The following is a 20,727-nucleotide window of genomic DNA, read 5'->3' as shown; positions in this document are numbered from 1 at the left end:
CTTTAATAGAACAGTGTTGCTCAGCGGGGTCAAAGCGATCTTGTGTCAAAGTATGAAGTTCATCGTGCCCAATCCCAGATTTCGCAATGTCGCTACCAGCCAAACTGGATCTGAGGGCCGACCTCTTCGACGACGACGACCCAAAAAATATTTTTTGGGCTAGTTGCGACATTGAACGTGAAACTTTCACACAAGGTGCTGTTGGCCAAGCCGAGCACACTGCTGTAATAAAAACCCCACGTTTCATTGTAAAGTTTGGAGATACAGGCACCTTTATGTTTGTAAGCATGATGCTATATGGGAAGTGGTCTTTGTTCATTGTCAAGTAGCTGGACCCTGGAGAGCCAAAGATGCAGAGGGACCTCTTTGTGTAACTCAGCTACTTTGCATGACTGGAAGGATGGAAGGATGATACTGTATACTGTTGACAAAAGCCCGTACATTGCGAGCTAACAGCCATTTCTTCACAATATCCACTGTTGTCCACTCTATGACATGTGAGCGATTCTCCTGCTTCAGACATTCATTTCCATGATTGGATTATGTTGATCCGAGTTGATTTGACCGAGATACAGCCAAAGACGGATTACATCAATCCACACATCTAACCATGCTCTATGTTGCTCTACTGAAGTAACCTTGTATGAGCGTAGCTCAGCCAAATCAACTCGGATCAACATAATCCAATCATGGAAATGAATGTCTGAAGCAGGAGCATCGTTCCACTGTCATAGAATGGGCAACATTGCCGATTGTGAGGAAATGGCTGTTAGCTCGCAATGTATGAGATATTGTCAATAGTATACAGTATCATCCTTCCATCCTTCTAGTCATGCAAAGTAGCTGAGTTACCCAAAGAGGTCCTTCTGCATCTTTGGCTCTCCAGGGTCATACTACTTTACATTAAACAAAGACCACTTCTCATATAGCATCCCGCTTACAAACATAAAGGTACCTGTATCTCCAAACTTTACAATGAAACGTGGGGTCTTTAATAGAACAGTGTTGCTCAGCGGGGTCAAAGCGATCTTGTGTCAAAGTATGAAGTTCATCGTGGCCATTCCCAGATTCACCTCATGTCGCCACCAGCCAAAAAATATTTTCGTCGTCGTCGAAAAAAAATTTGAAGAGGTCGAACCAATTTGGCTGGCAGTGACATGGGGTGAACCTGGGAATGGCCACGATGAACTTCATACTTTGACACAAGATTGCGTTGACCCCGACGAGCAGCTTTGTTCTATTAAAGGCCCCACGCTTGATTGTAATTTTCTGAGTTACAAGTGCCTTTATGTTTTACTATGCTGCAAGCGTGATACTATATGAAAAGTGAACTTTGTTCATTGTCAAGTAGCTAGATTCTGATAGAGCCCAAGATGTAGAATGACTTGTTTGTATAACAAAGCCGAGCGGGGAGGATTTGAAAGATCAATCTTTATTGTTGGAGTGTGCATGATGGTGTTGTAAGGGATCTTCAGGCTGCAGTGATGCTCAGCGAGTACGCTAAATGAACACCACCCACACAACGGTCGATAAATGCATGATGATGAAGAAATGCTCGTGGTCCTCCATCAATCAACAGGCAACTTTGGGGCAATGGTGGGTACATAGCTCTTTCTACCTCACTGCAAAATTATGCAAAGGACCAGCTGGATCTCTTTTATAAAAGGGAGGCGCGACATCCTTTCAGTAGTCTAGTATCAAGAATACCATATATACCTGACGATGGCCATTACATCGTACCTACTACATTAAAGTATTCGTACATCACATTAGAAAAGTCGAGAAGTATGCCATGTAAACAATTGTTTTATTTCGGATGAGAATCAATTGGATCTAACCATGAAGAACTTGCTATACCTTGTATAGATCTGAAATGGCCATTGAAGGAAGCATCGACAAAGGCCAGTATATTGTGTCACGTGGATTTTGGATAATTGCGCTCTCTCTCTCTACTCTACTCTTCTCTTTTTGTTCTCAGTCAGTGCTGCTTCAGCTTTTTATGCATCAGCATACTCCACCATTCGCGCCACGATGGATCCCTGGGCCAACAATGTGCTCATGACAAAACGCTGGTTTTGCGTTGAGATGACCGACGATGTGTACTATATCAAGCATTACTTTGAGTCTACCGATTACTGTCTCTTGGTGACCAACCTACGTCAAGTGTGGAGCGACACAGCTCATGCGCCCGACATTATTGCTCAAGCGACACGGCATCATCTTGATATTGACAGCGACGATCAGGTGGAGCAGTTGCTTACAGAGCTATGGGTGCTTTTGAACGACCTGGGTCGTTGTGAGTTTCAGCGTGATCATCCCCATGGAAACCGTCGTAAAGATGTACTGAAGATTGTATGCAAGGAAAACAAGGGAATCGCATCACTTACGTGGACCTTTGAGTGCAAACCTGTGGATGATGCTTCGGCTGTTTTGTACGACCACTTTATCTCTCCTATGCTATGCATGATGTCAAATAAAGGTATGTATTTGTTCACTTGTTATGGAAGGTTGTGATCTAATACTGGAACATCTAGAGGGCAATGGCAAAAAGGTAGGCGCATACCCACTGGTATAGGATGGCAAGAAAGCTCACATAGGGTTTGTATACAGTGCTTGGATGATGCATGGTTGACGGGATTGGCAGCAGCGTCTAAAGCGATGGTAGATGAAGCGGCTGCTGCTGCTGCTGAAGCTGAAAAGGAAGAGCGTGAGAGTAAGTCTTGAGTGGATGGATCTTTGACCTTTTTGCTTATTACCTTCTTGAAATTGTTGTAGGTGTACCAGAAGATGTCCAAACAAAACAAGAGGAATCGGCTTCACCGAGTATAGCGAGTTCTTTGTCATCATCCCAGAACAAAGAGACACCCGAGGTAAAACTTATTATCTACCACCTTGATGAGATCATTCATCTATGATATGTAGTCAATCGCCGAGGAGGAGACAAAGAGTAAAAAGCGGCTAGAAGAGGAGATTGATGAAGAACGACGACAACATCGACAAAAGCGAAAGAGGGTGTTTCGATAACCGAATAAGCATTGCATCATAGCAAAATGACCAGCATAATAAATGGAACGTAGACAATTGGAAAAAGGTATTGTGATAAGAGATTGGTGATGGATATTACCACCTGGCCTAATTTGGTTGTATGGGCGACCATCACACCTACCAGGGCATGTTTGAAGAAGTAACAGGCAACCCCCCGTTTGATCAAGAACTCATGAAAGCAACATTCGAATCAAGTAAAATGACCCGAAAGAAAGACGATTGAGAAAAGAAGCGTGTACAATAGCTTATGTGATAGATCCTGCTGCTCGTTGGTATTATGAAACAAGTTGTAGATATTATTGTGTACATAAAAGGGGGATGACCAATAATGCAATTAATACAGATGCGCTATACGAGTAATGGATGATGTTAGTTAAAGGGTGATGAAAAGGGATTCTACATGGTAGCTGAAGGGGTAAAGAAGCAGTTTTCTTTGGTCAAACGATCGGTGCTTGGCAATCGAAAGGCAAGTTCATCCTGGTCTACATCGAGCCAATGGTCTCGCTTGCTATCCTCACAAGGTGATGGTGGAAGATACTCTCCGGACCCATTGATCGTTGACAGCTTGAATACATCGCTCATGGAGTTTTCTCGCAAAGCCAATGTCATCGACTTTGGTTTTTTGTTGGCCATTTTCGCCTTTTCTTCCATCATGGGCTTGGGTGATGTTGCATCCACCAGTGGAGCTGTCTTGTTGCTTCTCTGAAACAACCGAGCAGGACGGCTTAAAAGAGATTTGTACCTTGCAGGTGCTGCTGCTGCTGCTGCTGCTGCATCAGCCATGGTTCCTTGCTGTTGTTGTTGAGGAGGAGGAAGAGTAAGGGCTGTGGACATGATGCTTAAGAAAAGTAAAAGTAAATGGAGAAACAAGGGGTGGTAGTACTGGTTATTGCTGGCTCGCATTGTTGTCTGCGTTTTTATCCTTGAGAAAAGAGCGCTTTTGGGGGGGGTGGTAACCAAACAACGCCATTCCTCAAATGAGTTGTTCACGTGGATATTGATAGCATGGTATACTGTTTGTCCTGAGCTTTGCTCATGTACAACAACATGAGTGGATCGATCGGATAAAGATGGAGAGGAAAAACTTACCGGAAGCAGCCGGCTTTGGGTCATTCACCCCATTTTCGATGATGTAGTAGACAATGATTATCCATCGCTTTTTGCAGATTCGTTTTGATTTTGTAAGGGCAGGATCAACGCGGGAAAATGTGTATGTATGTATGTATAGATACAAACACGCGTGTATGTAAATGCATGACATGCTGCAACCATGACTTCATTGTTAAGGGGCAATGCTTTTCCCCAAAGATGGAGCTTAATTGATCAAGCGGAATTTTCTTTTGGTCGATCCGTTCATGACAATGATACATCCCTTTTTAAAGTACGTCCATATCTATTTTGAAAACGAAGCATGTTTATCGGCTGTACGGGGTCAAGTGATATACAATAAAGAATGCCTCGACCCATAATGTGGAAGCTTTTCTGAGACCTTCTTTTATTATAGTGATCGAAAGCGGTATTGGAAATGAGCAACATAGATGGCTTGAGCGAGCTCAAATGACGTCTTGCTACGTCCTTTTTTGGATGGTACGATGAGATGTTTATTCCCACCGCCCCACCAATAATGTCATTGGAGCTGATGTGTTTGCGTGAGTGGAAATGCCTACTTGTACACTCAATGATATAGAAAACTCGGTCGATAAGATGATGATGATGAGTGGTGCAATATTAAGGATATGTAGTTTACCCGTCGGAAGCTCGAATGTTCTCGCCATGCAAAAACGTTGGTGCAACATGAACACCATGGTCTGCTGTTATTCTTGGCTTTTACTTTTCATTGGTCCATTAGCTGAAGAAAGAAAACACACGACATTCTCAATTATCCATGGCAATAGATACATGGCATTAAAAGCTCTTTTATTCAATTGGGTTGAGTATGGCTAATAACAACAAAAAGGAAGAAAGTGTGTGGTGTAGTAGTAGAAAGCATCACCCATCATGTTTTTATTACATCACTCTGATTAGGACTGAACAGGGCGGGAATCGCCGATATGATGGTGCCTTTATGACGTGTGTGTGTGTGTGCGGATCGATTTTACAAACGACGTGATTCAACCATTACTTTGGATGTGCTTGACCGGAAGGAAGAGGGGGAGGTGAATGAATTCTCAGTTGTGTACAACCATCACAGCGAAACATCTGACGATGAATGTCCTCTTAGTCCTGATTGGATGAAACGCGACAATGCATAAAAGTTGCATGACAACCCCCATCACCGCAACCATTGTTTATTCAATTCAACTACTCACACGCTATCTACTTTCTCTCACCCACGACCTCGCGATTTCTCATGCCAAGACAAGTCACCATTGCCATTAACCCCACCTGGGATGGAACAGCCAAAATCATAGCTTGGTCCGCCAGCAATTTCCTTCGACCCACTGATCACATTCGTCTTGTCACCATTCTGGTACTCGATCCTGAGTTGGCTGATCACGGTGAGTTATGTATACAAGCGGTTTGTGTTATGAAAAGATGATTAACAAGATGAAAGATTGGTATGTCGACTCTGCGGTGGATGAAGGAAGCATGAATGATATGGAATCACAGGTAATATTGTTTGGTGTGGGTCATATCTCGGTCCATTTACTGATAACGAGATATGCAATGGGATAGCTTAAAGCCAAGTTTACCGATGGATTGGAGCAAATCAAAAAGGTCCTCAATGATGCCGGATTTGATGATGTGGAGGATTTAGTGCTCGTATCAGGACCATCAAGCCCTTGTCAAATGCTCATTCAAGATATCGAAAACAATCCACCCGCTTGTCTCATTATGGGTAGCCGTGATCTTTCTCGATGGAAACGGTAGGTAGAAAACAACATTACATTAAGAGCCAAAAGATTGACCCTTTCTTTTTAGATTTATCATGGGAAGCTTTGTTGATCAAGTACAAAGTAAAATCCATTGCCCAATCCTCATTGTCAAGTAGGCCCCTCCCATCCTATTTCCCATTTCTTTCATTGTTTCATACCCTTCATCCCAACATGTAAAATTGTAATTAGCTGAGGAGAAAAAAAAAAGGAATATAATGCTTCATTGTTTGCTTTGAATGTTGGGGTTTTGCAAAATAGGGTGACTATATGAGAGAAGAGGGAAAATAAAAAGAGCAGATCCAAGACTTATCGCTTTCTGGTGACACGTGGCTTGACATCATCATCACGAACGGCATGAAGGAAGATCTTGTTGGTATTGGTGGGAAGAGCAAATTTGTATCCCTAAAACGGTAAACGTAAGCAACATTGATTCTATCCTTTCCAAAGACATGACATTTACCTTGGACCAGTCGTAGCTGATAGCATAAGCAAAGATTGTTCCGTTGCGATTGAAAGTAGTACATGGAATGGTGCCATTGACGTTCGAAAAGGGCTTTAAGCGTTGCTTTGAATCCTTATCCCAGAAACTAACAGTACCATCCGAGCCCGCTGTTGAGAATGTGCCATACATTGGGTGGAAGCTGATTGCGTTGACTGAAAAGACGTTTTTGGATTCATCACGATGGCACTTGAACGAGAAGTTTTTACTATCAAGCAAATAGTTTAGCCATCACCATCTTCATGTATATAGTAGTATCTTGTATATACTTACGATTGATCCTTATCCTCGACATATTGAATACCAACACGACCTTCGATCGAACCAATAGCATAGCCCTTTTGATCCGGGAAGCATGAGACTACACGCGTTTGCCATTTCAAAGGGGATGTTGCTTGCTACAATGACTGAGTCAGATATACCTTTCACAAACACAACTTTTCCAACATACCTTGAAGATTGTAGTGGGGTTATTGAGATCAAAGATGCACACGCTCTTTTCTGCACAACCAACCACCATGAGTTGACCCACTGTATCCATGGTATAGCATCGATCCGGCAATTGAACGGTACCAATAGGCTGTGGTGAACGTAGATCCCAGTATTTGATTGTCTTGTCCCAGCTGCCGGTGGCGAGAATAGGCTGCGGTTGATCGAGGAATTTCACACACTTGATAGGCTCGTTGTGCTGCGCAACTTGGACTGGTTGACCCGTGGTGACATCAAACATGCGAGCTGCTTTATCAGCACCACCCGATGCGATCTTGTTGCCGTCCTGTTTGGAAGAGGGAGGGATTATCGCTTGGTTTTAGTACTACAAAGGTTGACACGCATTATGAATCCCAACACAAACGCCCTCCTCCTCCTGTTGATGTGTTTTCAAGCCATTCCCTTTCTTACCTTGCTCCAAGAGACACATAATGCTGGACCTTCATGAGAATAAGATGCTTTGGGGATGGTACTACCATTGGGCTGTACTTCGTATATCCGCACCTGATAGAATGCTGTAAGTAACCCCAGGAACCACTCTATAGATATAGCTCAACCTACTTGGTTGTCCCATGAGGAGACAGCAAGGTAATCAGCTTGTGAGGAAAAGTCCATGGCGGAAATGCCATCGCTAGGTGGAGAAGCAACCTGTCAAATAGAATGTTCCTTAGCAAGCAGTTCCAATCTGGTGATAGCGTGCTCATCATGAAGCGCATTCAATATGGCATGAAGGGTGGTACACTTGCCTCGAAATCTTTTGGATCCATGGTCACTGAATGGGAAGCACTAATACAAGTAAAAAGGAAGAGGGAAAAAAAAAGAGGTCGCGTCTCTCTCCCTCTCCAATGCGCCGACATATCACCTGGTCAAAATAGACACCCACACGTGGAGTAATGCATAGAACACGCACAGCCCGATTCTATGTAGCCACGCCAATACCAACCATTATCTTGTGAATAAACATACTATATCATTAATGCTATACGTAACCATTTATTGAGAGTATAAAGTGCAGCAATTGTAAAGGCACATCAAGACATCGATTATCACACAATGATGTATCCATAAGCATTGTTTTTTATTCGAGATACACAAGGAGAATGCACTATTTAATTACAAATGTCATATTCAGAAGCATGCAATATAGTGATTTTGTGGGTAAATGGTTGTTATAAAAAAGAGCACACACGCTGTTTATCGCCTTCTGCCATTGCGAGGCTTAACATCCTCATCTCGTACAGCATGCAGGAACACCTTGTTGGTATTGGTGGGAGATGCAAACTTGTATCCCTAAAACGTAATGTAAGTAACCTTGATTCCATCATATTCAAGAAAGATATTTACCTTGGACCAATCATAGCTGACTGCATAAGCAAAGATGGCACCATTACGGTTGAATGCGGTGCATGGAATGGTACCATTGACACTTGAGAAGGGCTTTAAACGTTGCTTTGAATCCTTATCCCAAAAGCTGACTGTGCCATCTGATCCAGCTGTAGAGAAAGTGCCGTAAGTTGGATGGAAGTTGATTGCATTGACTGAAAAGACGTTTTTGGATTCATCGCGATGACACCTGAAAGAGAAGTTTTTACTATGAAAAAAAAGAGTTAGCATCATGCATCATCATACACGCTCCTTGATCTACTTACGATTGATCCTTGTCCTCAACATATTGAATGCCAACGCGACCCTCAATCGATCCGACTGCATAACCCTTTTGATCCGGGAAGCATGATACCACACGTGTTTGCCATTTCAAAGGTGATGTAGCTTGCTATCATAATCGAAAAAAGACCAGTTAATATGACAAATGTGAATCCATTTCCTTGACGCCCACACTTACCTTGAAGATTGTAGTGGGATTACTGAGATTAAAGATACAAATGCTCTTCTCGGCACATCCAACCACCATAAGTTGACCCACTGTATCCATGGTATAACATCGCTCCGGCAATTGAACGGTGCCAATAGGCTGTGGTGAACGTAAATCCCAGTATTTGATTGTCTTATCCCAGCTGCCGGTGGCGAGGATTGGTTGTGGTTGATCGAGGAACTTTACGCATTTGATCGGCTCGCTGTGTTGTGCTACTTGAACTGATTGACCTGTTGCGACATCAAACATGCGAGCTGCTTTATCCGCACCACCTGAAACGATCTTATTGCCATCCTATTCAATGCACACGTTAATACCAACACGTACGTTTTCAACGCGCCTTCTCCTTTTTTTACCTTGCTCCAAGCTACACATAGCGCTGGACCTTCATGCGAATAGGATGCCTTGGGTACGGTGGTGCCTGTAGGCTGTACCTCGTATATCCGAACCTGAACATTGGTAGTACGTGAGTGATACACTGTATATTACAAGAAGACTATGAATGGACTTACTTGATTGTCCCATGACGACATGGCGAGGTAGTCTGCTTGAGACGAGAACTCCATGCCTGAAATGCCATCGCTGGGCGGTGAAGCAACCTGTGACAAACAAGAACCAGCCATTAGCAACATGCACTCGGTCGATCGTATGGTTTTATTGAACTTGCCTCAAAATCCTTGGGATCCATAAGTGTGTGTGTGAGTAAGAAACTGTAAAAGAGAGGGAGAGAGGAAGAAAAAAGAGACGTGTTGTGTAATGTACCTCACATAGCACGGAGTCTCAACCGCAGTATCATCATAAAGAAACTAGTAGTATAACACGCCATTCATGCTGCGGCGTCTTGTATATAGAATTTTTATATGTTCTGTTCTACAACAACAACAATAAAAGTGGATTCACTAATCAATTACGTAAGGGGTGATTGGGAGATGTAATCGAACAGAAAAGAGCAAAGGGTAGTTACAAAGTAAATGTACAAAAGAGAGGTGAGGAGAAGCAGCATCATCAATAATGGTTGTTGTTGCGGTTCATGCCGCTGTAGACGGTAGATGCGCTCACTGTGGCTGTGCTACTGTTTGCCTCGATACCCGAATATTGACTTATTTGGGAATGCCTATTGAGGTGTGAGGGTGATGAGGATACGAACACAGGTAATACAGGTTTGGGTGGATGATGAGATGGATCATGGCTACTAATATTATCATTAATGATCTCTTGCTCGTCCATCGTTTGTTGATGCTTCTCGTTGGTTTCAATGGGTGGTGGTGGATGCTTTTGAATCCAGTTCTTCAGCATTTGCACCTGAACATTACCAAGGAACAACCTGTTACGGGTGCTAATGTAAGCAACGATATGTAAAACAATCGATGTCATCAATAACTTACTGCATGACATGATACATGAGTAATGGTAATGAGAGAACGCCAACAACACCATAGCTGCTTGACGAGTAGATGACATTGATCAAAGGGATACCCATGGACACTGTCTTGGTGGCTCCACAATACTACATGTTGTTGTAAGGTTAAAGCTTGTTGGTATCTTGATTCTCTTTTCTTACCATAATAGCTACTGAATCTTGACGTGAAAACCTCCATTTTTTAATCCACCGTGGTTCATAGGCGAATGGCCATGGCACACGAGCTACAAACAAGCATAATCCGCAGCCAAACAAGTACATGAAGATATCCACAAAGATCATAGCAACAATATCAACGGCCGACATATGATCAAAGGCATGGCTTGCCACGCCATCGCAAAACACCGACCACACAAGGAAGAGGAGAGCAATATTATTGATGATGGGAAATCTCAATTTGGCTGCCGTCTTTTTGATGGGATCAGGAAAGTAAAAGCGAATGATTTGACCCACCACAAGTGGCAATAGCACTGTGAATCCAAGCGTCTTGAGGACATTCAAGTAATCTGGATTGCCCCTTGGCGTTCCTGGTGGAAATACACGTGGATCTTGTTGGAACACTAAAGACGATCATATAAACAAATCGGCACGCAGCACATCATCAGTATCATTATTGACACCTATTTTTATCCATCCTATGTATGTGTATGTGTACCTGACATGAGTGCTGGACAAGCAAAAATACCCATGACATTACCAAGGGCGGCATTAAATAAGGCTATGGATACAAAATTAGCAAAAAAAAGGCATTGGATGCATACAAAGACATACCTGCGCCATCGTTTCCTTTTGCATTGCGGGTCATGACGACGTTTGAAGAAACGGTCGTACTTGTAGAAAGGGCGATCATCCACCCCTTATACACATCTGTATTAAGCGATGCTCCAGATGTGATAAAAATAAGTACAATGCCATACATGAGAAACGGCATTGCCAGAAAATTAATGGCTTGAACAACGAGATGAAGACGCCACTGGAGAAAGGTTTTGAACATGACACGCACATCCAAACCAAGACCTGATAACAAAAAGATGATAATCACACATCCCCATTTGACAGTGTATTGTGCTTGGATCAGGCCATGCGTTTTGCCTAGGTCTGGGAATCGCCATGCAAGACCAATCATAAGACCAAGACCAAGCAAGAACCAGTACTTGATAAAGTATGAGATCGCCACAGCACGGATCCGCTTCATGTATTGCTTCCATTTGTTCCCCTTGTTGGCCTCCTCCTTTTTGGGATCGTCAACGCCATCAATGTGGCTATTCGTTGGCTCCGGTGATGGCGTATCCGAACATGTTTGGCTGCAACGATGTTGACGATGATGGTGACATGAGCATGAGTCCTGCATACACTCTTCATAATCATCATCGACACCACTTTGATAGGCTCTTGTTTTTCCCTTTTCATAGGACATGATATCAAATTCGCTTTCTTCCAACACCGTATCCGGTGGCATGGATGACCGATTGTTGATCACCGTACTGCTGCTGAAAAATCGATTGCTGTAAAAATCGGCTGCTCTTGGTGATGGCGCATACGTCGTGTAATCGGTCATCCCAGGTGTATTCACGATGATGTTGCTACTATTACGACCACCAGGCGAATTGGGTGTCTCAACAATAATATGGTGGCTCATGCTGCTACGTCGACTGGTTGGCTGTGATGATGGTGAAGGGTGGTGTTGCTGTTGTTGGTCGATCTCATCCAAAAGCTGTAAAGCAGCAATAGAGAGCCGCCGGTCATTCGATGATGGGTTTTGGTTATCGGATACATAGGTAGTCGTAGATTCCCCATCACCAGCAAGATGCCTTGTTTCAATGATAATATGGTGCACGGATGTATTACTGCTATTGGTAACATCTTGCTGTAGATGTAGACTCGCTCTTCGAGACATGATGATGGCTGCTGCTGTTACCACAAAAGCAACCTGCAACGCTCGAATTTCCCATCCTCGCCATGTTTATATATACCCAAACTAAAATAACAAGTTTTCTATAATCCTACAAGAAATGATGGAATATCAGAGGGCGTATCATCGCCATCACGCATAAGGGACAATGCATAGTGTGTGTGCTTTGCTGTTTCAAATCGCCCATTATGGCAAGTGTGCCTCCTTCTCCTCTCCCCCTTTCATCTCTATATAACTATACTGCCACGTGTAAACGTATGCATTGCAAATAAGGTCTATGCAGCTCAACAGTGGCGCACGTAAGAATCATCGTTTGTCAATAATATGCACCACACATACATTTCTTTGCTCAGCCAACTTTTGGCTATAAAAGTACCTTCTCCCCAGCAATAGAACACTTTTACAGATATAGATGCTGCTGCAATAGTATCCAGATCAAAGTTAGATAAGCGATATCGGAACAAGTGATTGTATTGTTAGGAGGATGCAAATAGCGGTAAATAATGCATACTCAATTGTTTCGCCTTGATACAACATGAACAAACCACCGTCTCCATCTCCTCCCTCTCATAGCTAACTTTGTCCAAGTTTGTTACGTTATGCATATTCTCTCACACTATTCGCTCTCTTTGTGTGTGGTATTTACTATTTGACAGCCACCCAGGGATGCTAGGGTAAAGACAAAGGGATGACCACCCTAGCAGTAGTGTGCTGCAGCTTAGCGTTAGTGGTGGTAATACAACTGCTACTAGGAGTCGTCAATCATAACAACACTGTGGCCTGTTGTATATGAGGATGATCAAAAATCTTGAAACTGCAAAGGAATTCACCAATGATGAAGGAAAGAAAAAGTCATTAAAACATGCATAAAAGAAGATGGATCGGATCCATGTTAGTGGCTCTTGGCTGGTATGATAGGTCTTCATGTTGAGCGCAAAATTGATTGTTTTCCTCGATTCGCGCGCTCTAGTGTAACCCGACGTGCATTGTTTGCCACGGAAAGAGAGAGATCAATCAGAAGTTTTGCTGATTCAGACGACGTATATAATTACCTTTTAAATAACACAATGCAAAGTGCATAGCAATTTTTATCATCACCTACTTTATAAAGTAGGCCATCGTATGTACTTGTTGCTGACACTCACGCAGTCATCACTATAAGCAAACACCTTGGGATGTATGCATTATTGCACAACATCCATTTTACATCTATAGCCCTTTACCAAAGAAGTGGATGGTTCCTGGAGGATGTATGTACTACCACTATCAATTACATCACCGACGTATTGCGATCAATGACTTAGGGGGGGGAAGATGATAGCCGTTGTTGTTGGGTGTGGTAATGACCGAGAAGCTTGTCGGGGAATAACAAGTGGAGGTCGTGGTGGTCAACGAATGTTGTGCGTGCATGCATGTGTGGAGATGAGGGGTTAACGGAGGACGCGTCATCAGTAGATCATTGCCGTTTCTTTTGGTTTGTCGCTAACGTAGTTATCGACCATTAGGAAACGGCTTAGATGGATAATGAATGTACGTCATTGATAAGCTTTGCCTTGTCCCATTCTTGACGTACCAGTCGCTTGTGCAAACACCATCCACTGACGTCGTTATACCGTCATTGCTAATATAGCTTAAATAAAATCCTGTAATGAGCAAGGCGGTAATAATGGAAAGCAGGAAATAAGGGAGGGAAAAAGGAAAGGGATACCAATACCAGAATATGAATTCGCCCTCGGGGGGAAAATTTGGCTTATCATCCTCTTGTACCTTTTTCATTGTCGTTGGTTGGAACCCCAAGAGAGAGAGAGAAACAAGAAAAGGGGAGCAGCAAAGTAAAAGCCAGGGTGGTTACACAAGCAACCTTTTTGAAAAATGCGGTTGCACAAAACGGCCAGCGATCGGCAAACAATCTCTTTGACAACCCATCAAAACAATCAACAGTGGCATACCTCAACACAACACAAGCCAACAAAAAGGCGTTACATTTTAGCATGGACCACCTATTCAATGATACAAGGCATTTGCAGTGCAACCATGTACCCATCTTAAGCTTATGCAATGTATTGTTTTCGTGACCATAGCAGTTCATTGTTCACTTGCAGCAGCAGCAGCAGCAACAGGCACTCGTTCTCGTATCCAATTGTTTAACCAACACCCCCCAAAAGGCCACAAGGGGACACTAGGCTACTCTTGCTCTTGTCTTTTTTTATCAAGAGGGAAAACAGAAAAAAGGAGGAGGAATGACATCTACAATGGATTCGCGCGTCTTTGGCATTGCTTGTGTATGGGTGAGTGTCTGGATCGTTATTATGGATGGTGATGGCATGCATCATCTATCAAGAATAGTGCCCCTGGTTGATTTACTGAAGCTCGTGTCACCTCCGCCGACCCATTCGTTTTGCTCGTTCGCTCGACATCGGCCATCATACGCTATACAGCCGATCGTAATAAATGAAGCTCATCCATAAATGTGCTGCATCTAACGCACACGTGATGATAGACACAAGCAGTGGAACCACATGAATACTACTGCAACTACACCCTCTCTCAAGATTTTCCCTTTCACCACACACACACCTCTAACTCCTTTACTTGCATCCAAACAACATCCTTGTTATTGTATGTATCAAGCCAATGTATTAAGAAGCATAAAAACGGTTGCATGTACATGGTGATGAATCGGAAGCGGTTCATCGTCACTAAGATTTGGTTTTGCTTAGCTGCTATGTGGTCCTTTCATCATTGGACATCCATGAAAAGGCAATTCATCAGGGATTGCACAAAAATGACTTCATGTTGCACTACCACGTTTTGCACCGACGATCGAACAAATGATCACAGGATGGGGCAAACAATAATTATGCTATAATTCAATTGCATGCCAACATTTACAGCAAAGAAGGAAGAAAAAAAGAGCAAGATGACACACATGTACATACATTACATTGGAAGTGAATGCCCACAGTGGTAAGAATGGGTAAAGTGTAGATGAATGCAGGTGCTTCAGCCTATAAAAAGCGTATAGGCAACAAGGTTTGCTGGGACGACAACAAACACCAGCACAGCATAACGCTCCGATGCACAGACCTTCTCATTTTTTCATTTGCAGCAGGTATATCGTGAATGATGCTGCCTATTCTTTCACAAAAAGAGTTACAGCAGAAAGAGAAAAAGAGAAAAAAGGAACATGATGCGCGTGATCTCGGCATGGTGACTAGATTAAGGAAACGAGAACAAACCATCCACTGTACCCTGATACGTTCGTCGCCGTTATTTTTCTTTTTCCCCTCCCATAACCCCCCCTTGCCAAAGGGCTCATCCGTTTGAGTTTATGTGGATGACACAAGTGATAGGCACATGCGCACGCACAACACGATCGTAAATGTTTGCGACACGTTGATCTAGTGAAATATGCAATGTGGATGACGGGAAGGAGACACAACGCTGTATGTAATGTAAGCACACTAGCGATCTGCAAGTTTTTCATCCATTTAGGAAGAAGGACATTGCACCCCTTATCTGTGGTTATTATAAATACTGCCCGAAAAAGATGCAGCTCTCTTTCTTTTGCTCTTGTTCGCCTTCTTAACTTTTTGTGTCGCCCTTTGTTCCCAACCTTGCGGCGTTTAGTTTGCATTGCCCATCACCCTTTTCTTCTTCTTCTTGCCTTGTGTAATCCCTTTTATATATACAACAACAACAACTACTATGCCTTCGCAAAAGTTTAGAAACATGAGCACCGGTCGATCTGTTCGCAACGCAGCTAACAATTTTTTGAGCACGTTTTCCTCGGCGGCTTCTCATTATGGTATTCTGTCATTCTCATTCTTCCTACCTTGCTTGATGCACAATAACGGTTGGGCTAATACCCTACATGCATAGGCACAATTTTCTCCTCAGCTGACATGGCCCGCTCTTTGGAAGAAAGGTAAGGAGCATCTACAAAGATCGAGGAGAGAGAGAGAGAGAAAAAAAAGGCATCAGGAAGGGGAAAAAGAAAAAGAAACCGCCACCCTATGTAATGCATATTCAATCGATCGATCTTATTGAACTCCTTTTCATAGCGGATTGAACGAACTTGCACATTTGGATAAACGATCAGCTCACAACGCTTTAGAACGTCAACGACGTGAAAATCTCAACACAAAGTTTCAACAACTTGCACATGCCTTACCATCCTTGCAATCCGTTCGACGACCCAGTAAAACGGTCATTGTAGCCAAGTCTCTTGAATTTGGTAAGCTTTGGAATCATCATGCACAATGACGGCATTCTCAACTCACACACACACAATCTCGACCTCCACAGTTTCCAACTCGATCAGTCGTGAGAGCTTGTTCCAAAAACGCATCGAGAATTTGAGACGCGAAAACGAACGTTTGCGTGATCAAGCCCAACAACGTGCAAAGATGAAGCAGCTAGGCGTCACACCATCCTCTTCAAAGTCGTCATCTTGTTCATCATCGATTGCTGAACAACCCATGTACCTTTCACCAGAACAACTAATGTTGCATCATCCATCAACATCACCATCGCCATCATCCAACACGGTTGCCATGGATACCGTTGTCTCGACAACGACATCATCATCACCAGCAACCACAACCACAACCACCAACGCATGTACCATCGAGATGACTTCATCATCATCAACTACTATGCCTATGGGCCATGCTTGTGCTGATACGACGACAACACAGGGTCCACTTGCTACACCTGTATCCCCAATGATGGCAAGAAAAATGTCTACGGCTGAATCAGTTGCTTCCACCACCGCCACCCACAACAAGCAAACAACAACGCAGCAACAGCAGCAGCATCAGCATCAGCCGAGTATGGAAAAGGAAATACAGCAACAACAGCAGCAACCAACCACACAAAGCAGCGATAATAAGATGATGGATGTTGTTGTTTCCAGTGCTCTGGATGCACAACAACATCATCATCAACAACAGGGTCTTTCGGCAACAGCCGAGCCACCTCAGCAACCTGCAGCACAACCCAATGTTTACGACATGGCATTTACTACAATGCCCCAGCATCTGACATCCACCCCACAAAGCACAGTGTCGCTAATGGATCAACATCTCGATTTGCCTGCTTCCATGGTGGATGTCAATGGATATTACTTGCCTCCAAGAACGATGGTTGTGGCTCCTCCTCCTCCATCAGGCATGCAACAACAACATATGATTCCTCCATTTGCAGCAACAACAACCGGTTCACCTAATACGATGATGCCGTTCCCTATGATGGATATGTCATTCCCTGGTGGTGCAATACCTCATCCATCCTCCGCAACTAATGGAACGATAACAACAACGACGACCCCTCCTCAAGTTTCTTACATGCCTGATGCCGCCGCTACCTTTCAATTCCATGCCGCTGCTGCCTTGGCGTATCCACCACCTGCTTACAATGCACAACCTGAACAACCTACAGCAAATATTCACAGTAAGTTAACAACATGTCCTTTTTTGTTTACACATATCAGATTAACACTTTCCCCATTTGAAAAGACTACAATCAGTTACATTGGTAATACCAAAAGGTCGTATCACACACACACACACGCACGCATCACAACAACAATCAAATTTAAACAAGCCTTCCCTTTATTTCAAAATCTGGCGTATACACACGCAGCACACACACTCACGCTTATATACACACACGGCCACTTATTAGTCAATACCCATCCAAACATTACCATTGCTTGTTCAATGGGAACTGTATGAATGTCCTTATCTTCTTCTTGTTCTTCTCTTTTTGCATTATGCTCACATTCTCTCTCTCCTTCTCTCTTGTAAAACCTTCTCTTGTACCTGTATTTTCCTTTTCGAGTGCACTGGATGCAGTACTTTTTTTTTTCACCCCGCCCCCTTTTCCCCCCTTACTGTTCTTTTTTGTATACGAGCTCTCTCTTGTCGTTGTTGTAGTGTAAAGATGGCGTGAACGATACACGGCGACAGAAAAAAAAAGTCCAACCTGCTTGCTACCTCCCCCTTTTTTCTTTCTTCTTGTATAAGCAACCCTTTTTTCCCTTCTTTATGGTTTCTCACTCTCACTCTTTCTTTCTTCTTATTCCCAAAGTTTACATATTCCCAGTGTTTTTTTATAACAATAAAGCTTAAAAGATGCACTTCTCCTTGCCATTGTCCATAAATGGGGATTGATATGAGTAAAGAGAAATATACTCTGAAGGAGGGAGAGAGAGATGAGAAGGAGAGACATTGTTTTGTGCATGATTTCAAAAGAACCTTGCGCTGCAGTTCACATGACCTCTATGCAATAGGGTGAAAATGCAGGGGTGCATTGGATCTAGGGATATGGTTCTTTTAAAGGAGAGAAACGAAAACACCGATTCTCTTTATTCAAAAGCTTCGTTGTTGTTATGGACACATTTAGTTCTTTAAGGGATGCAGCGATCTGTGCGACACAACGTCACTCGCCCGTACGTATGGATCGTTCAATGAATGAAATGGAATGTGTGTGGTGGTGTACAATGGAAACCAATGTACATGTTTTCATTTCCAGTTGCAGCAAAAACAACATGTACATACATATATACACCATCATGCATAGCCATGCTGTCTGCATCATCATCATCATCACCATGGTATAGAAATAGTGGATCACCGTTGATGTTGGCGAAATAAAGATTGAGTTAAAAAGCGAATCTCATCTTCTCCCAAGGGGGTAGAGTAAAAGGGAATCGGAAAGGTTAATTTCTAGTAAGCGGCTAAACGTTGTTGTACGCGCAATAAGGAGAATAGGAACAACCCATCATGTTTGTGTTGTGAACAAAGGCAATGTAATGTGTGCCGATAGAAGAAACGCCCCCAATATCGACTTCCAATTCATGTACAGCTAGCTACATGCTGCAGCAAAAATGTGCCCAATGCATTGCAGAGCGTTATCAAATGGCATTCAAATGCATATGCTTGTGACACAATAAGCAATCATAGTCAACATTACAGATTTGTTTCCTTTTCCTCGACATTCGGCCGATCGACTTTTAATATATATGCATGCATGGGTGTATGTGGTGTGTGTGTCTGTGTTGTGTGGATATGTGATGCTAATAAGAATATACTACGTTGTTGTTGTCTATCATGCTGGATGTTGATCATTCATGGTATATAGATGGGCCGCCGCCGCCGCCGATCATGGCTTGTTGTCTTCCAAAAGTGACAGCAGGTTCGGCAACCAAGTATTCATCACCGCGAGTCCTCTTTCTGTGAGTCGTATTCCACCACGCATCCATTCATGTTGTAAATGCTCAGGCACATAGAGTTCCAAGTCCTCGTCATTGTCCACCAATAATAGACCAGCATCAACATACAGAGATAACATGTCTTGAGTCACCACTTGTTCTAGCGTGTTGCCTGTCATTTCTTCGAACCGAGACCGCGGGATGCCCATACGAGTGCGAAGTCCAAATACAAAAAGTTCCTAATAGAAACATCGGTAATCCATTGCATAAAGTAGTTTAGTCCATGTGCATTTGCCGTTTTCAAACCAACAATCACGAAACCCCCCTTTTACCCCCGCCCATACTCACCTCCTGTACATCTCGTGACGATATAGATACCCATTTACGAATGCTATGTAAAGATAGGATTGAATGAGTTACCTCCAAAAGAGGGAACGTACTCCTACTTTCTCCTTGCCATTCTATACGTACCCTTCTCCTTCACTTTCACAGAGTGCCATGTACTTGTCGGGATGAAATTCCTAGTATGAAGGTAGTAGCAAGCATATCATCAGTGATGTGTGTATGCGTGAGAGAGAGACGAATGATGTGTGTGATGGGAGTACTTACACCAAAAGTACGTATGCGTTGATGATTCTGGATATCGGTCAAGCGTCCGTGCGCACCTGGTCCTATGCCTATTATGCCACACGTGAGCTCCCAATAAAGTTCAAACTTTATTTGCCCAAGACTTACCAAGATAATCCATACCCTGCCAATAGGAAAGTTGTGTGCTTGCTCATGGCTTGCCTCGTCCTTGCATAGCTTGAGACCTCGTAATGTGAAAACCCATGGACTGCAGCTTCTTCCACAGTCATGTCGTACATGTCGGCTGCTTCCTCTGAGCTTGCTACGGGAGGCAATTGTCTTTTTGTTGAAGCTTTCCACAACCTGTCATGATCATCATGAGCCCTTTGGATCCTGTTGTTGAACAAAAATGATACTCACGGTGTGCCTCAAGGAAAGCTGGTATATGGACAAATGGTCACCTGCTAGATCCAATGCTTGCTATGATGTATGCAACTTTTAGTATCATCGATCCTTTAAGCAGCACAACAACAACATCCTATTATACCTTGAGCTCATGTTCCCAATCACGTATCGATTGTCCAGGTCTTGCAAAGATCATGATCATTAAAGGATTGAATACCAAGGGAAAGCCGATTGATGCCGACATGGCGAAAAGATTGTAATCGCTCAGACTCAGCTGACTGTAATGCATGTTAATGCTTGGGATGGATGGGACCACGTGGCTACTCTATCTCTTACCGTTGGAGTCGCCTAGCACAAAAATACAATCCATGGTCATGATTGTGATATTATGGATATTGAATAATAAAAGGATGAATGTTTTCCCT

The 20,727-nt window shown here is 43.2% G+C and overlaps 7 protein-coding genes across 7 annotated transcripts; 3 read left to right on the top strand and 4 right to left on the bottom strand.

Moving 5' to 3' along the window:
- Positions 1 to 2,031: 2,031 nt before the first annotated feature.
- O0I10_008003 (uncharacterized protein) lies at positions 2,032 to 3,024 on the top strand (the record flags this gene model as incomplete). Its single annotated transcript, XM_058488010.1, has 5 exons — positions 2,032 to 2,479; positions 2,535 to 2,551; positions 2,611 to 2,713; positions 2,776 to 2,870; positions 2,923 to 3,024. The coding sequence occupies 5 exons, from the start codon at positions 2,032 to 2,034 to the stop codon at positions 3,022 to 3,024; spliced, it is 765 nt and encodes a 254-aa protein (XP_058341122.1).
- A 417-nt stretch (positions 3,025 to 3,441) lies between these two features.
- O0I10_008002 (uncharacterized protein) lies at positions 3,442 to 3,879 on the bottom strand (the record flags this gene model as incomplete). The annotated part of the gene is made up of 1 exon (XM_058488009.1): positions 3,442 to 3,879. The coding sequence occupies one exon, from the start codon at positions 3,877 to 3,879 to the stop codon at positions 3,442 to 3,444; it is 438 nt and encodes a 145-aa protein (XP_058341121.1).
- A 1,516-nt stretch (positions 3,880 to 5,395) lies between these two features.
- On the top strand, positions 5,396 to 6,037 carry O0I10_008001 (uncharacterized protein; the record flags this gene model as incomplete). Its single annotated transcript, XM_058488008.1, has 4 exons — positions 5,396 to 5,543; positions 5,600 to 5,655; positions 5,722 to 5,912; positions 5,968 to 6,037. The coding sequence occupies 4 exons, from the start codon at positions 5,396 to 5,398 to the stop codon at positions 6,035 to 6,037; spliced, it is 465 nt and encodes a 154-aa protein (XP_058341120.1).
- Positions 6,038 to 6,227: 190 nt separating this feature from the next.
- Positions 6,228 to 7,676, bottom strand: O0I10_008000 (uncharacterized protein; the record flags this gene model as incomplete). Its single annotated transcript, XM_058488007.1, has 7 exons — positions 6,228 to 6,323; positions 6,382 to 6,628; positions 6,694 to 6,818; positions 6,872 to 7,195; positions 7,321 to 7,413; positions 7,471 to 7,557; positions 7,656 to 7,676. The coding sequence occupies 7 exons, from the start codon at positions 7,674 to 7,676 to the stop codon at positions 6,228 to 6,230; spliced, it is 993 nt and encodes a 330-aa protein (XP_058341119.1).
- A 427-nt stretch (positions 7,677 to 8,103) lies between these two features.
- O0I10_007999 (uncharacterized protein) lies at positions 8,104 to 9,470 on the bottom strand (the record flags this gene model as incomplete). The annotated part of the gene is made up of 7 exons (XM_058488006.1): positions 8,104 to 8,199; positions 8,254 to 8,500; positions 8,559 to 8,683; positions 8,753 to 9,076; positions 9,139 to 9,231; positions 9,295 to 9,381; positions 9,450 to 9,470. The coding sequence occupies 7 exons, from the start codon at positions 9,468 to 9,470 to the stop codon at positions 8,104 to 8,106; spliced, it is 993 nt and encodes a 330-aa protein (XP_058341118.1).
- Positions 9,471 to 9,787: 317 nt separating this feature from the next.
- Positions 9,788 to 12,099, bottom strand: O0I10_007998 (uncharacterized protein; the record flags this gene model as incomplete). The annotated part of the gene is made up of 5 exons (XM_058488005.1): positions 9,788 to 10,106; positions 10,168 to 10,289; positions 10,344 to 10,762; positions 10,858 to 10,920; positions 10,974 to 12,099. 5 exons carry the CDS (start codon positions 12,097 to 12,099, stop codon positions 9,788 to 9,790), a joined length of 2,049 nt encoding a protein of 682 aa, XP_058341117.1.
- A 3,747-nt stretch (positions 12,100 to 15,846) lies between these two features.
- O0I10_007997 (uncharacterized protein) lies at positions 15,847 to 17,656 on the top strand (the record flags this gene model as incomplete). Its single annotated transcript, XM_058488004.1, has 5 exons — positions 15,847 to 15,922; positions 15,997 to 16,042; positions 16,179 to 16,351; positions 16,423 to 17,568; positions 17,634 to 17,656. 5 exons carry the CDS (start codon positions 15,847 to 15,849, stop codon positions 17,654 to 17,656), a joined length of 1,464 nt encoding a protein of 487 aa, XP_058341116.1.
- Between the last annotated feature and the right edge of the window lie 3,071 nt (positions 17,657 to 20,727).

The sequence above is a fragment of the Lichtheimia ornata genome, assembly GCF_029851405.1.
Source record: "Lichtheimia ornata isolate CBS 291.66 chromosome Unknown scaffold00041, whole genome shotgun sequence".
NCBI classification, from domain to species: domain Eukaryota; kingdom Fungi; phylum Mucoromycota; class Mucoromycetes; order Mucorales; family Lichtheimiaceae; genus Lichtheimia; species Lichtheimia ornata.
This window is presented reverse-complemented; position numbering and strand designations above follow the sequence as displayed.